The sequence below is a fragment of the Macaca thibetana genome, chromosome 4, assembly GCF_024542745.1.
Source record: "Macaca thibetana thibetana isolate TM-01 chromosome 4, ASM2454274v1, whole genome shotgun sequence".
In the NCBI taxonomy this organism is placed as follows: Eukaryota; Metazoa; Chordata; class Mammalia; order Primates; family Cercopithecidae; genus Macaca; species Macaca thibetana.
This window is the reverse complement of record NC_065581.1, coordinates 38,938,650-38,951,306: the sequence shown is the minus strand read 5'-3', so window position 1 is coordinate 38,951,306 and position 12,657 is coordinate 38,938,650. Positions and strand designations below refer to the sequence as shown.

Sequence of the window (12,657 nt, the reverse complement as noted above, 5' to 3'; positions counted from 1 at the left end):
TGGCCTGGGCGTGGTGGCTCATGCCTGTAATCCTAGCACTTTGGGAGGCCAAGGCGGGCGGATCATGAGGTCAGGAAATCGAGACCATCCTGGCTAACACAGTGAAACCCCTGTCTCTACTAAAAATTAAAAAAAAAATTAGCCGGGCATTGTGGTACGCACCTGTAATCCCAGCTACTCGGGAGGTTGAGGCAGGAGAATCACTTGAACCTGGGAGGCAGAGGTTGCAGTGAGCCGAGATCGCGCCTGGGCAACACAGCGAGACAGCGTCTCCAAAAAAAAAAAAAAAAAAAAAAAAGATGGGCAATGGGCAATACTGTTTTCATTTGCTTAGAACATTTATTTACAAGTTAAACTTCTGGCCATGCCTGTAATCCCACAACTTTGGGAGGCTGAGGCCAGTGGATCACCTGAGGTCAGGAGTTCGAGACCAGCCTGGCCAACATGGTGAAACCCTGTCTCTACTAAAAATACAAAAATTAGCCGGGCATGGTGGCATGCACCTGTAGTCTCAGCTACTCCAGAGGCTAAGGCAGGAGAATTGCTTGAACCCAAGAGGCGGGGGTGGCAGTGAGACAACTACATGCTTATAGTCCTAAGCTACTTGGGAGGCTGAGGTCGGAGAATTGCTCGAGCCCGAGGTCAAAGTTACAGTGAGCTGTGATGGTACTGCTGTATCCAGCCTGGGCAACAGAGCAAGACTCCATCTCCAAAAGCAGAGTGGGGCCAGGCTAGAAAAAAGCAAAACAACAAAAAAGGAAGTCTGATATTCCCAATTCTAATTCTCAGTTTTCTTAAGGAAGGACAGAGGAGCTTTCTGAGCTTCCTGTCATTCACAGCCCTCACCTGTTCAAACAAGGGCTGCTATGGCTCTCCCTCCTTCCCTATCTCCACTGACTTCTACTTCCTTTCCATATCTGCATTATCCAATCTGACTGGCCTCAGGTGCTTATTACCAGCTTCGGATTCCATCTCTAAGTTCTTTCTCACTTTCCTCTCTACTCGAGCCTCAAGTTTCTCTTCAGTCTCATTTCATTCAAGATTGTCAGGTACCATCTGTCTACATCTCTATTATCTACTGAGCATTTACCAGGCATCATGCTAGGTGAGGTGCTTTAGATAAATTATCTCACTTCCTTCATAATAACTTTATGGTTGTGTCTTTTTTTTTTTTTTTTTTTTTTTTTGAGACAGAGTCTCACTCTGTCACCCAGGCTGGAGTGCAATGGCATGATCCTGGCTCACTGCAACCTCTGCCTCATGGGTTCAAGTGATTCTTCTTCCTCAGCCTCACAAGTAGCTAGAATTAAGACACACACCACCATGCTGGACTAAGTTTTGTATTTTTAGTAGAGATGGGGTTTTACTATGTTGGCCAGCTGGTCTTGAAACCCTGACCGCAAGTATCTGCCTGCCTTGACCTCCCAAAGTGTTGGGATTACAGGTGTGAGCCACCGTGCCCAGCTGGGTCTATTAGTCATTTTATATTACCGGGGGGGGGGGGGGGGGGGGGGGGGGACCAAGATGGAGAGGTCCAATAACTCTTGTAGTTATGAGGCTGGTAAAAGGGAACCCTGGAATGTAAACCCACATAATCCACCTTTAGAGCCCACATTCTCAACCACTACCCTCCACATCCTTCTCTTTAAGATCAGGGGCTTTAACTTGGGTACATTCTCACCCCTCCAGATTTCCTAAGAACCACTTCATTTTCATTGAGGCTACCCTTTCCTTTTGTCTTTCACCAGTGATTAAATCAGAAATCGTGGCCCTGATTTTATCCCAGATAACATTTATTAGTGTCAGAGAAATTACTGAATACTCCTGTTTTCCTTATTCCTCCCCAGACCCAACTGAAATAAAAGCAAAAAACATGAAGAACTTTCATAAAAATAATTATAGGTTTAACATAATCAATGAATATGAGATTTTAAACACATTTCTAGAAACTGACAGAGAACCAGAGTAGGTTTAGGCTGAAATCTGATGGCTGCAAGCCACTATATGCAAGGAAAATCCTTACTAGGCTCTGGGCTCTGAAGCAGCAGGAACAGGAAGAAGCAGAAGCAGCAGCAAGGCAGAAAGCAGGGGGATCCACTAAAACTGTATTTACAAGAACTCTACTAGTCCTGTCTCTCAGTGTTGGCAGCCAGTCCACGTTCACCTGGCAAACATCTAGACAGCTCTTCTTCAAGCAACTGAATCATCTGTCTAGGCAAAGCTGTTTCTATGGTCCCTTACAGTTGAATTCTCCTCTTGAATTTGAAAGCCTAACAGCAGGTTCTCAACCTCCTTAACCAGTAATTCTGCCAGTTAACACCTATACTCACTCCTTCCCACACAGAACCCCCAGTTAAAATTCTCACTTAACAAAGAGACGTAGTAGAAAACAGTCCTAGGCTGGGTGTGGTGGCTCACACCTGTAATTCTAGCACTTTGGGAGGCAGAGGTGGAAGGATCACTTGAACAAAAGTTCAAGACTAACCTGGACAACAAGCGAGACTCCGTCTCTTAAAAAAAAAAAAAATTAAAAATTAATTGGGTGTGCTGCTGTAAGACTGTGGTTCCAGCTACTCAAGAGTCTGAGGTTGGAGGACTGTTTGAGCCCAGGAGGTCAAGACTGCAGTGAGCGGTGATCATACCACTGCACTCCAGACTGGGTGAATAGAGTGAGACTCCCACAAACCAAAACAGTCCTATCTTCCCCACTCACCCAGGGCGTCTTTCTTAAAAGTCAACAGAAAACCAAGCTTTGCCAGGTAAATGAGGAGAATCAGAGCATGAAGAAGACCAAGATAAACAGAAAACCTGGTCTCAAGGTAATCACTGGTAATTCAGAAAACAGAAGAGCACAATGACAAATCTAACCGCTAATGAATATGCTTAGAAGACATTACTATGGAATTATTATATACATAAATAGGTAAAGGACATTATGAAAAAAAAAATCTTCAGAGAACAAAAGTGAGCTCAAAGTATGACTGTTGAAATAAAAGGGTTACAAAACAAAGTCAACAGAATCATCCAGAAAACAGGAAATGAAAACTCTGAGAAAAGAATTAGAGAAAGATCATCGAAATAGCACTTCCAACATCTAAATCACAAGCATCCCAGAAAAAAAAAAAAACAAAGTTGATAGGGGAAAATAAAAGAGTTCCAGCACTGAAGAAGGGCATCAGTCTCCAGATCTAAGGGACCTAGCAAGTATTCAGCATCTTGAATGGAAAATTGAATGGAAAAAAGGGATGCCTACTACACACTTCACTACAAATTTTAGCACTAAGTTTATAAAAACACAACCCTGACTGGGCGCAGTGGCTCACACCTGTAATCCCAGCACTTTGGGAGGTCAAGGTGCATGGATCACAAGGTCAGGAGTTCGAGATCAGCCTGGCCAATATGGTGAAACCCCGTCTCTACCGAAAATACAAAAGTTAGCCAGATGTGGTGGTGGGTGCCTGTAATCCCAGTTACTTGGGAGGCTAAGGCAGGAGAATCGCTTAAATTTGGGAGACGGAGGTTGCAGTGAGTCAAGATCACACCACTGCACTCCAGTCTGGGTGACAGAGCAAGACTTAATCTGGGGCGGGGGAGTAGGGGATGGGGCACGGGGAACAACAACAACAAAAAATGCTAATGATTTCTAAAAGTGAAAAAAATCCAGGTATATTACTTATAAAAATGATAGTCAGTGGCATCTGACTTCTTAGTAGTAACATGGAATACCAGAAGACAAGGATGCAATTACTTTCTTCTTTTTTAAACAGCATCTCAGCTCTGTTGCCCAGGCTGGAGTGCAGTGGTGCAATCATGGCTCACTGTAGCCTCGACCTCCTGGGCTCAGGTGATCCTCATACTTCAGTTTCCCAAGTAGCTGGGACCACAGATGCACACCACTATGCCTCGCTAATTTTCTGTATTGATTGTAGAGACAGGGTCTCACCATGTTGCTCAAGGCTGGTCTCCAACTGCTGGGCTCAAGCAATCCACCCACCTCCGCCTCTCGAAGTGCTGGAATTACAGATATGAGCCACCGTGCCTGGCTGAAGCAATGACTTTCTTCCAAGAATCGTTACTCAAACTTTCCACCATAATGGAAGCAGAAAAAAATTTTCAGATATGCAAGAACTCTTAACACTGCTTCTTTTAGGCACTAACTTGGGGGTGCATTTGGAAAAATGAGGGAATAAAAGCATGAGCAATGAAAGGAAATTCTAGGATGGCACTGTGGGCTTACAGAATCTAGTCCAGCTTGGAGAGGAAAGATGGGTAGGCTCTAGGAAAAAGGTTTCAGGTGAAAGGTTTAAATACAGAGTTAGGAAGTAAGTGGTGACGTAAAACCAAACATTGTAGGAAAAAAAAAGAAAGGCAATTATAAATGCCAGGGGTGGGGGGACCTGTATTAAAGAGCTATAATGCAAATATAAAGCAAACTAAGATGTGGCATGATTTTTGAGCAACTGATGGAATATAACAAAGGATCAATTTGGCTTTGCTGTAGGAACATTCTTTTTCCATGGCTCAGAGATTCTTTTGCAATGGCTCACAGATTCCAGCTCTGAAAAGTAAATGAAAGCTTGCTTTCTAAATAGTTCACCATTAACTGTTTTCATCAGACCCATAGAGAAAGAAATATATTCTTAGCATATATCAGGTTGGTGGCCTGACAGGAAATGTTTACAGAGTCATACTAATGTAAATGTCATATATTGGGCTTTCAATTTTTTAGGAACAACCTATGAACATACATGGAGGATTTGCTGCTGGTTACAGCCTGACTGTAAATACAGGTTGAGTATCCCTAATCCCCAAATCTGAAATCCAAAATGCTATAAAATCTGATACTTTTTGAGCTCTGGAACATGGTGCTCAAAGGAAATGCTCATTGGAGAATTTCAGAATTGGGATTTTCAGATTTGGGATGATCAACCAGTAAGTATAATGCAAATATTAAAAAATCTGAAACCTGAAATGCTTCTGGTCCCAAGCAGTTTGGATAAGGCATACTCATCCTGTAACTAACAACCATGACATATAAAAATTACAAGTGTAGCCAACAGAGGATATGATGAATAAGTATTTCCAATCAGATGTATTAATATCCTCATTAAGAGACAGTGCTGAAAGTTGATGGATCAAGAAAGAATGAAAATCAGTAATAAAACACCGAACACTGGGATGAGGAACATGTTGTATAAGCTAAATCTTCCTATTTCATGCCAGCTGACATCTCAAAAAGTAGGACTTTAAGCATTATTTTCCTCTCATAATTACAAGGTAACCTACAGAACAAAGGTACTAAAACTGCCAAGAGAGAAACTTCGTGGAGTAGGATCATATCCAAGTTATTACTTTCTTTTCTAAGCTATTCTGTGATATGGTGTGCTACCATATGTTACTTTTATAAAAATGAAATCTTATTAAAAAACAAAGAGAGCACCACTTGTTCTCCTTGCTTTTTTCTTCTGGATTAAATGTAGTATCCAAGGAAAGTGTTACTTTGGCCCACTATAAATTTAAACTACTTAATGACAGCTTGAGTTAACTACTACTTGTAGATGCTGTCTTCCCTCCTCAGTCTACGATAGTTCCTTCTTTATACCCTCAGCTCTCTGCTGCTACTTACAGCTTATGGTATTTTTTTTTTCTTTATTCAGAACATGGTGACCACCTTTTCTAGGAGGAACTCCCTAGTTAATCTTGTCTCAGCTAACCATCTACTCATTTAATGAGAAAATCTCTAACTGCATGTCCTTCTTTATACTCTTAGAGAGAAATAATGCTTCTGGATTTCTGCTGCTAGTGAGTCTTGCTTGTATGCCTCTTCCATTTCTCCTCTAATCTTTTCTATTTCTCTTCCTGGATCCCTTTTCTTTGTATTTTAGTAGGGGCAAAATATTTCACTATTTTAACCACCTCCACACCAAAATATGCTTGACCTTGTCTCTCCCAACCACCACTATTTGCTGGTTTTTAATGGTTCAATTAACTCCATAATGAATGATTTCTGTCTGCTGCCTTTATTTCCTTGTTATCAAGGCCCTCTTTAATGATTTCAGGCTTTCATTTCCCACACATTACACAAACTTCTTTCAGGTTTTCCAATGATCTTCTTCTAGCCATAGTCATAGCTTTCCTTAGTCCTCACATTTCCTGACCCCTCTTCTCATGCATCTTTCATGATCCTGTGGGAACCTTTCTCCTTTCTTTAGCTTCCTTAACTCACTGGCTCCTCTTTCTCTTTCCTGCCCTGAAACACAGTGCTTACCCCCTGGTTCTTCTTCTTTATTCATTTGCACAGGTTTAATCATTGCTTCTAAATTAGCAATTTCCAAAATAGGCTCATATTTATAATTTTCTATAGGACTACACTAATTTAAGTTTAACTCATCAGAAACTGAAAATAGTTTCAATCAAGTTTTCTTCCTACTCCTTCCCTGTCAGTTACATCTTTCTTCCCTCAGTTCTCCAGATTTATACTTTGCAGTCTTCAGCCAACTCTAATCAGCCATCAAATCCTGTCAATTATTCTTTTCAAACATACCTTAATCAGATTTATCTCTCTTTCTCTATTCCACTGGCCACTACCCACAGAGCATTCTCTGAATAAGTAGGAATTGATTTTTTTGGCAAGTATTACTTTATATGCAAAAGGAAAAACCTATTTACACTAACCCAATGGCAAGGCATTTTATAGACTGAATGACCCTCCTATAACATTAATTCTTAATTTATGTAGCTTATAATACTGAGATTATCATGTATCAGGCTTCTTCAAAACTCAGATACACCTAGGCATATCTTAAGGCATCAGAGAAAAACTACAGTATCTCTAACATTAGGAAGTCTCCTGATAGGTTAGTTTTGAGGGTACTACATAAAGATATGTATTTACTTAAAGGCACAAATGACAAACAAATGAAGTATCAGAATGTTGCTAAACTCCTGGATCAAACTGGAAAGCCCTTTCCAGAAGTATTCTTCTGTGTCTCCGTTACAGATTTCTCCTATCTTAAAGGTCTCACTACTGTGATTTAGTGAAGTTGAGCACTCAAAGTTGAACAGAACTGTAGCTCAGTTTTTCCAAGTACTAGATGCTTATGTGCTACTCAAAAGCATTGCCAAGTCACATTTGAAGTTTTCCATTCACTAGAAAACACAGTCCTACTCCTAGACTTTCCCTCCACATTCTAGTATCCCTTCATCATTCCCCATGACTTTAAAGTCATTCCAGAAGGAAGGTAATTTGTGAAAAGAAAAATACAACAGTAGTATTATATTTGCTCCTAATGATTGGCATAATCTGTATTTCAAGTTACATCTCTTGCTCGCAAAAGCTGGAATTAGTTGTACTTGTTTCTGTACTTATTCTCTCTCTCTATGGTGTAAGCTCCCAGGGGCAAGATACACATTTATCACTTCTTTTGCATGTTCCTACAGAATCTACTACAGGACTCTGTCACAGCAGTCTTTTAGTAAAGTGCTGGATTGGCTGCCTAACCACAGTGTCTAGCTGGTCCTATAATCCACGTAAGCAACTCCTTCTGAGGGTGTGATCTGTAACTATGATGGCAGACAATACAATAAGATCACAGCTTTAATCGGCCATGATTATGAAGTATTTCTGAAGATCCTTCTCAAGGGTGGTGCCTTGGAAGCAGACACAGGTATAAGGAATAAATGCCAGCCCACCTGCTGGCGGGAGAGGCAATGGGACCATCTCTTCAGATAGATGAGCAAGCAGGAAAACGGAGAATACAACTTGTCTTGGAAGCAAGCAGCAAGATGAGGCAGTAAAACCCATCAGCATACATCATCCTATCATCGCCTAGTGTCATCCCCAGCCTCTATTAGCCCTCGCTGCATCAGCGCAAGTCCCAGACACTTTATCCTGTTTATAATTGCTGATGAGCAGTAATAAGGCCTCCATGCCTCGGCTCCGTCCGTTCCACTTCGGCACCCACCTATTAGGCAATAACTTTTATTTACAGCCTTGCTTGATGTGTTGTTCTATTAGTAGAGCCAGGAACTGAGTAGGGCAAAAAAAAAAAAAAAAAAAAAAAAAAGGCTCCTTAATGGGCAGTATCATTGCAAGGCTCAGATGATTTATAATGCTGCTTTGTGGCTGTTCTATCCCACTTCTTCTGGTAAGACTGCTTTGGGAAGGCTGCACTTCTAACATGCTGCCTTCTAACGGGCACACACATGCTACGGAGCAGCACCTGAAAGGCACTCCCCCAGACCTATCCACCTCCACCAAAAAAAAAAAAAATTCCTAAAGTTTCAAAGGAGCAGAGGAGAATTAAATTCCCGATATGCTTTTTAAATAGTATTGGCTCAGGCATTTTGCCCCAGTGGAGCAACAGAACAGCTAATTAACGAAAGTTCAGGGCTCTTTCTCCTTGGTAAGAATGCAAGCTATGATAAAATAAATGACTATTCCAAAAAAAAAAAAAAAAAACAACACAGCTGTAACTGCATTTGTGGACTGATGCAAACTGACTTTGTGCAAAGCATGTGAATCACGAAAAGCTCAATAGCAAAGCCTGGACTTCTTACACACACACATCTCCAAAAGAGCAACAAACCACATGACGCTTCTCTTTCCTTTTTATACTAGAGTGCATTTTTACTTTTCAAGTGCAAAAATTCCTCTTGACGAGACTGCATCCTGGCTTGATATTCCACTTATTCACTTATATTCAGCCTTTTATCAGAAGAGGAGCCCCTGCTTCTCCTGAGTAAAGCCCAAACGAGGCCTTGGAAATAAGTTTTTGACTTTAAGTACAGCAAACTGATACATTATATGTTGTGCTGTAACATAAACATAGGTGGCAATGGGACCTAACTCTCATTTAGGGCTCCAATTACAAAACAGTAAAATTTCCCTCTTCTTATCTGAAATTTATACATTGTGTGAGGTGCCTTTAAACCCACCTAATTTATCTCTATATTGAGTATCAAATCATCTAATTATTAGTATATTTTATCTCACTCCTTCATTCTATTCTTCAACATAAACAACTGAAGCAGACTGATTAAAGTTCTTCCAGGGAAACAAAAAACCTAAGGGAAAGCATTTAGTAGATTATTTCCCTTTCCCAGTCATCCACTGAATGGCCAAAACTCACACACTGTCAGCAAACAGCCACTATGACATGCCATGATAAAATTTTGGTGAGAACTGCTTTCTGTGGCAAAACATGGTCAGATGGCACTTTTTGATTAGAGAAATTTTTGCAATCTTGCCAAATATTTGATATTCCTTTTGTCCCCTGCCCCAGGAATCAAATGAACTCCTTCAGGACCCAAGATGATGAGTGCACAAGGTAAAACATTTCTTTAAATAATTTTTCCTTGCCATGACAGATTTACTGTTTTGATCTTTCTTCAATGATTACATTAAACGCTAATAAAAAATGAAAGGTTTATATCTTCCCTAATACTCTCCTGATGGGAACTTGCATATTACATAAGTAGGTCAAATTTCTAATTTTCTGCCTCAAATGCTGATACTGCAGACCTGAGGGAAGAGCTATACCTGAAGGACCAACAAGAAAGATTTGAAAAGTGAATTACACAGTTGAACTCACACCCGAAGCTACCTCCCTTTAAAATGCCACAGAGCACACCTGTAATCCCAGCACTTTGGGAGGACAAGGTGGGCAGATCACTTGAGGTCAGGAGTTCAAGACCAGCCTGGCCAACATGGTAAAACCCCGTCATTACTAAAAATACAAAATTAGCCGGGTGTGGTGGCATGCACCTGTAGTCCCAGCTACTCAGGAGGCTGAGGCAGGAGAACTGCTTGAACCCAGGAGACAAAGATTGCAGTGAGCTGAGATTTCACCACTGCACTCCTGGGCGACAGACTGAGATTCCCTCACAAAAACAAAAGCAAAAACAAAACTCCACAGAGCAGAGGAAGATGTGAAGTCCTCCTTCGAAAAGCCAACTATAGTGTGTAATATTGAACAATACAGTTCGTAGCCACTGACACAACTCTCTAGGATTAAATGTACTGGCTGAAATGTTTCAATGAATATTGATTCTACCAGCAGATAGAACACACAAGTGTAGGTCTTTCTAAGATTTACGAGGCCACTTCTGATTTAACACCAACACTCTTTAGCTTCTGAATCAATTCTAAAAATCTCATATAAACTTTTCGGTAACCTAACAACAAGGAAACATTTCCCTTTAACTGGCTTCCGAGCACCGATGTGAAAGTGTTCAGCACATCAATCTTCTCTTAACTTCCAGATGAAAGGGGTTTTCTTCTCGTCTTTGCAAGAAGAAACAATATCATAAACAGGCCATACAAAAGAAGTGAGTCAGGGCTGGGTGCGGTGGCTCATGCCTGTCATCCTGCCATCAGGAGGCCGAGGCAGGTGGATCACTTGAGGTCAGGAGTTCAAGACCAGCCTGGCCAACACGGTGAAACTCTGTCTCTACTAAAAATACAAGTGTGATGGCAGATGTCTGTAAAACCAGCTACTTGGCGGGGCGGGGTGAGGAAGGAGAATAACTTGAACCCGGGAGAGGGAGATTGCAGTGTGCCAAGATCGCACCACTGCACCAGCCTGGGTGACAAAGAGAGATTCTGTCTCAAAAAAAAAAAAAGTGAGTCAAGAAAAGGGGAAAACTGTTCTCTTTTTTGGGGGGGAAAGAAAACAATGAACAATACAAAGCTATTCTAGTTCATGTCACTGTTTATCACACTGAAAGGAAAACAGGTAACCCAAAATAGGGAGGGAGGGATATAAAGTAAAATTGAATTAACATGCTTCTTATAGGGTGCAAAGATGACAGTTTCTGGAAAAACTGCCTTGATATTTAACAGGACTGTTCTTAGTCCCATCTGCTTTAACCTCAACAGTTCTACAGCTCCCCTATGGCCTCACAAATAGTTATTTTATTTGCTGCTCTACTAATTATAATCACATTTTAAACATACACACAGCATGTTTTAACCATCCTTTTTCAAGTCTATCAGAGAGAATATTATCTACATGTGCTGGATGTTTCTCCCAATGTTTTCTTGTAGTAGTTTCATAGTTTGAGGTTTCAGATTTAAGTCTTTAATCCCCTTTGATTTTATTTTTGTATGTGGAGAGAGACAGGGGTCTAGTTTCATACTTCTGCACATGAATGTCCAGTTTTCCCAGCACCATTTATTGGAGAGAGTTTCTTTTCTCCAGTGTACGTTCTCGGCAACTTTGTCAAAAATGAGTTCACTGTGGATTTGTTTCTGGGTTCTCTATTCCATTCCATTGGTCTACGTATCTTTTTATGCCAGTTTGAGGGTGTCTTGGTTAGTATAGCTCTGCAGTATAAATTGAAGTCACGTAATGTGATTCCTCCTATTTTGTTCTTTTTGCTTATGATAGCTTTGGCTATTCTGGGTCTTTTGTTGTTCCACATAAATGTTAGGATTTTTTTCTATTTCTGTGAAGAATGTCACTGGTATTTGGATAGGGATTGCATTGAATCTGTGCCCACTTTAAACATAAAAACATAATGTCATGAAGATAGCCAGCTAAATATCCAAACACCTTCCAAATAAAATTATCTAAAGGAGATGACTATAACTCCGGTTACAGTATTTTATTAGCTGAAGGTATAACTTGATGGTTAGAAATGAAGGACAAAAGGGAAACTTCTGGTAGTTTGTTGCCAAGGAAAGTGATCTCTTTCCTTCACAAAATACTTGTTCTTGACAGGAATGTTGCGAGAATTAACAAGAGAACATGTGGAAAAATTCTGAGCTCTCTGAAGAAATGTAAACTCTGTCTAGTAATCTGAAGGTGTGATGTGCTTTAACTCACACATTCTAACCAAAAGCAACCTAGGACTTGGCAGTACTTTTCAACTCTTCATTGACTGTGGAGATCCTAGAACTCCACAAAGATGGTAGGGGTAGGGTGGAGTGGACAACCACACACCCTTCATCTATCTAATTGTTCTCTGTTTAAATACCAAAATGATCATGGTGTTGCTTCTTTAAAAAAAAAAAAATCTAAAGATTACAGAGTTTAACTGGTAATAATTCTGTCTGGCTAAAAGCCATCATATAAAGAAAAGTCTTTCCCATCTATCTCACAAAGACAAACTGATCTTTCATTTGCTACTATAGCTACTTTTTGCAATCTGCATCATAGACTCACAGTGATGACAAAACAATTTCTTAAAAAGAGTTGCCTCTCTCCTTTTGATAGCTGTAGACCAACCATGCTACACTGCTGCCCACCTCTAAAATATGACAATACCCTTTACCTGATCAAAACTGTAATTGCTTGAAATACAAATCGTGACTGATTAATCAACCACTGAGGTCTTCACTTACTAAACCACATAATAATGGGTCTAATGCTAATCCTTAGAGCTAATTTTCAAAGTACTAAGAAGAAAATGATCTGTTTACTGAAGAAGTCACTAACCTTTTTCAACTGCATAGTCCTATCTAATTGGCCATGTACCTTTAATATGTATATATTTGTGGGTGTATTTGCTGTTTATAAACTGTTTATAAACCGCAGACTGAGAGAGGTTGCTCATGCCTGTAATCCCAGCACTGTGGGAGGTCAAGGCGAGAGGACTGCCTGAGCTCAGGAGTTCGAGATCAGTCTGGGCAACATAATAAGACCTTGTCTCTAT

General features: G+C 40.5%; 2 protein-coding genes across 7 annotated transcripts in view; one reads left to right on the top strand and one right to left on the bottom strand.

Annotated features, from left to right (window-relative positions):
• The window catches only part of CCDC167 (coiled-coil domain containing 167), a 699,343-nt gene that overhangs the window by 74,731 nt on the left and 611,955 nt on the right, over positions 1–12,657 (top strand). Inside the window, exon 1 of one of the 4 annotated variants that reach the window (XM_050787893.1) lies at positions 3,610–3,613. The exons of the other annotated variants lie outside the window; for them this stretch is intronic. The gene's annotated coding sequence lies outside the window, so the exon portion shown is untranslated. Of the gene's footprint in view, positions 1–3,609; positions 3,614–12,657 lie in introns of those variants that run through there. 4 annotated transcript variants of the gene reach the window in all.
• ZFAND3 (zinc finger AN1-type containing 3) overlaps positions 1–12,657 on the bottom strand; it is a 335,360-nt gene that overhangs the window by 54,623 nt on the left and 268,080 nt on the right. The window contains exon 5 of one of the 3 annotated variants that reach the window (XM_050787813.1): positions 163–270. The exons of the other annotated variants lie outside the window; for them this stretch is intronic. Within the exon in view, the coding sequence (XP_050643770.1) occupies positions 163–270 (108 nt within the window). The remainder of the gene's footprint in view (positions 1–162; positions 271–12,657) is intronic. 3 annotated transcript variants of the gene reach the window in all.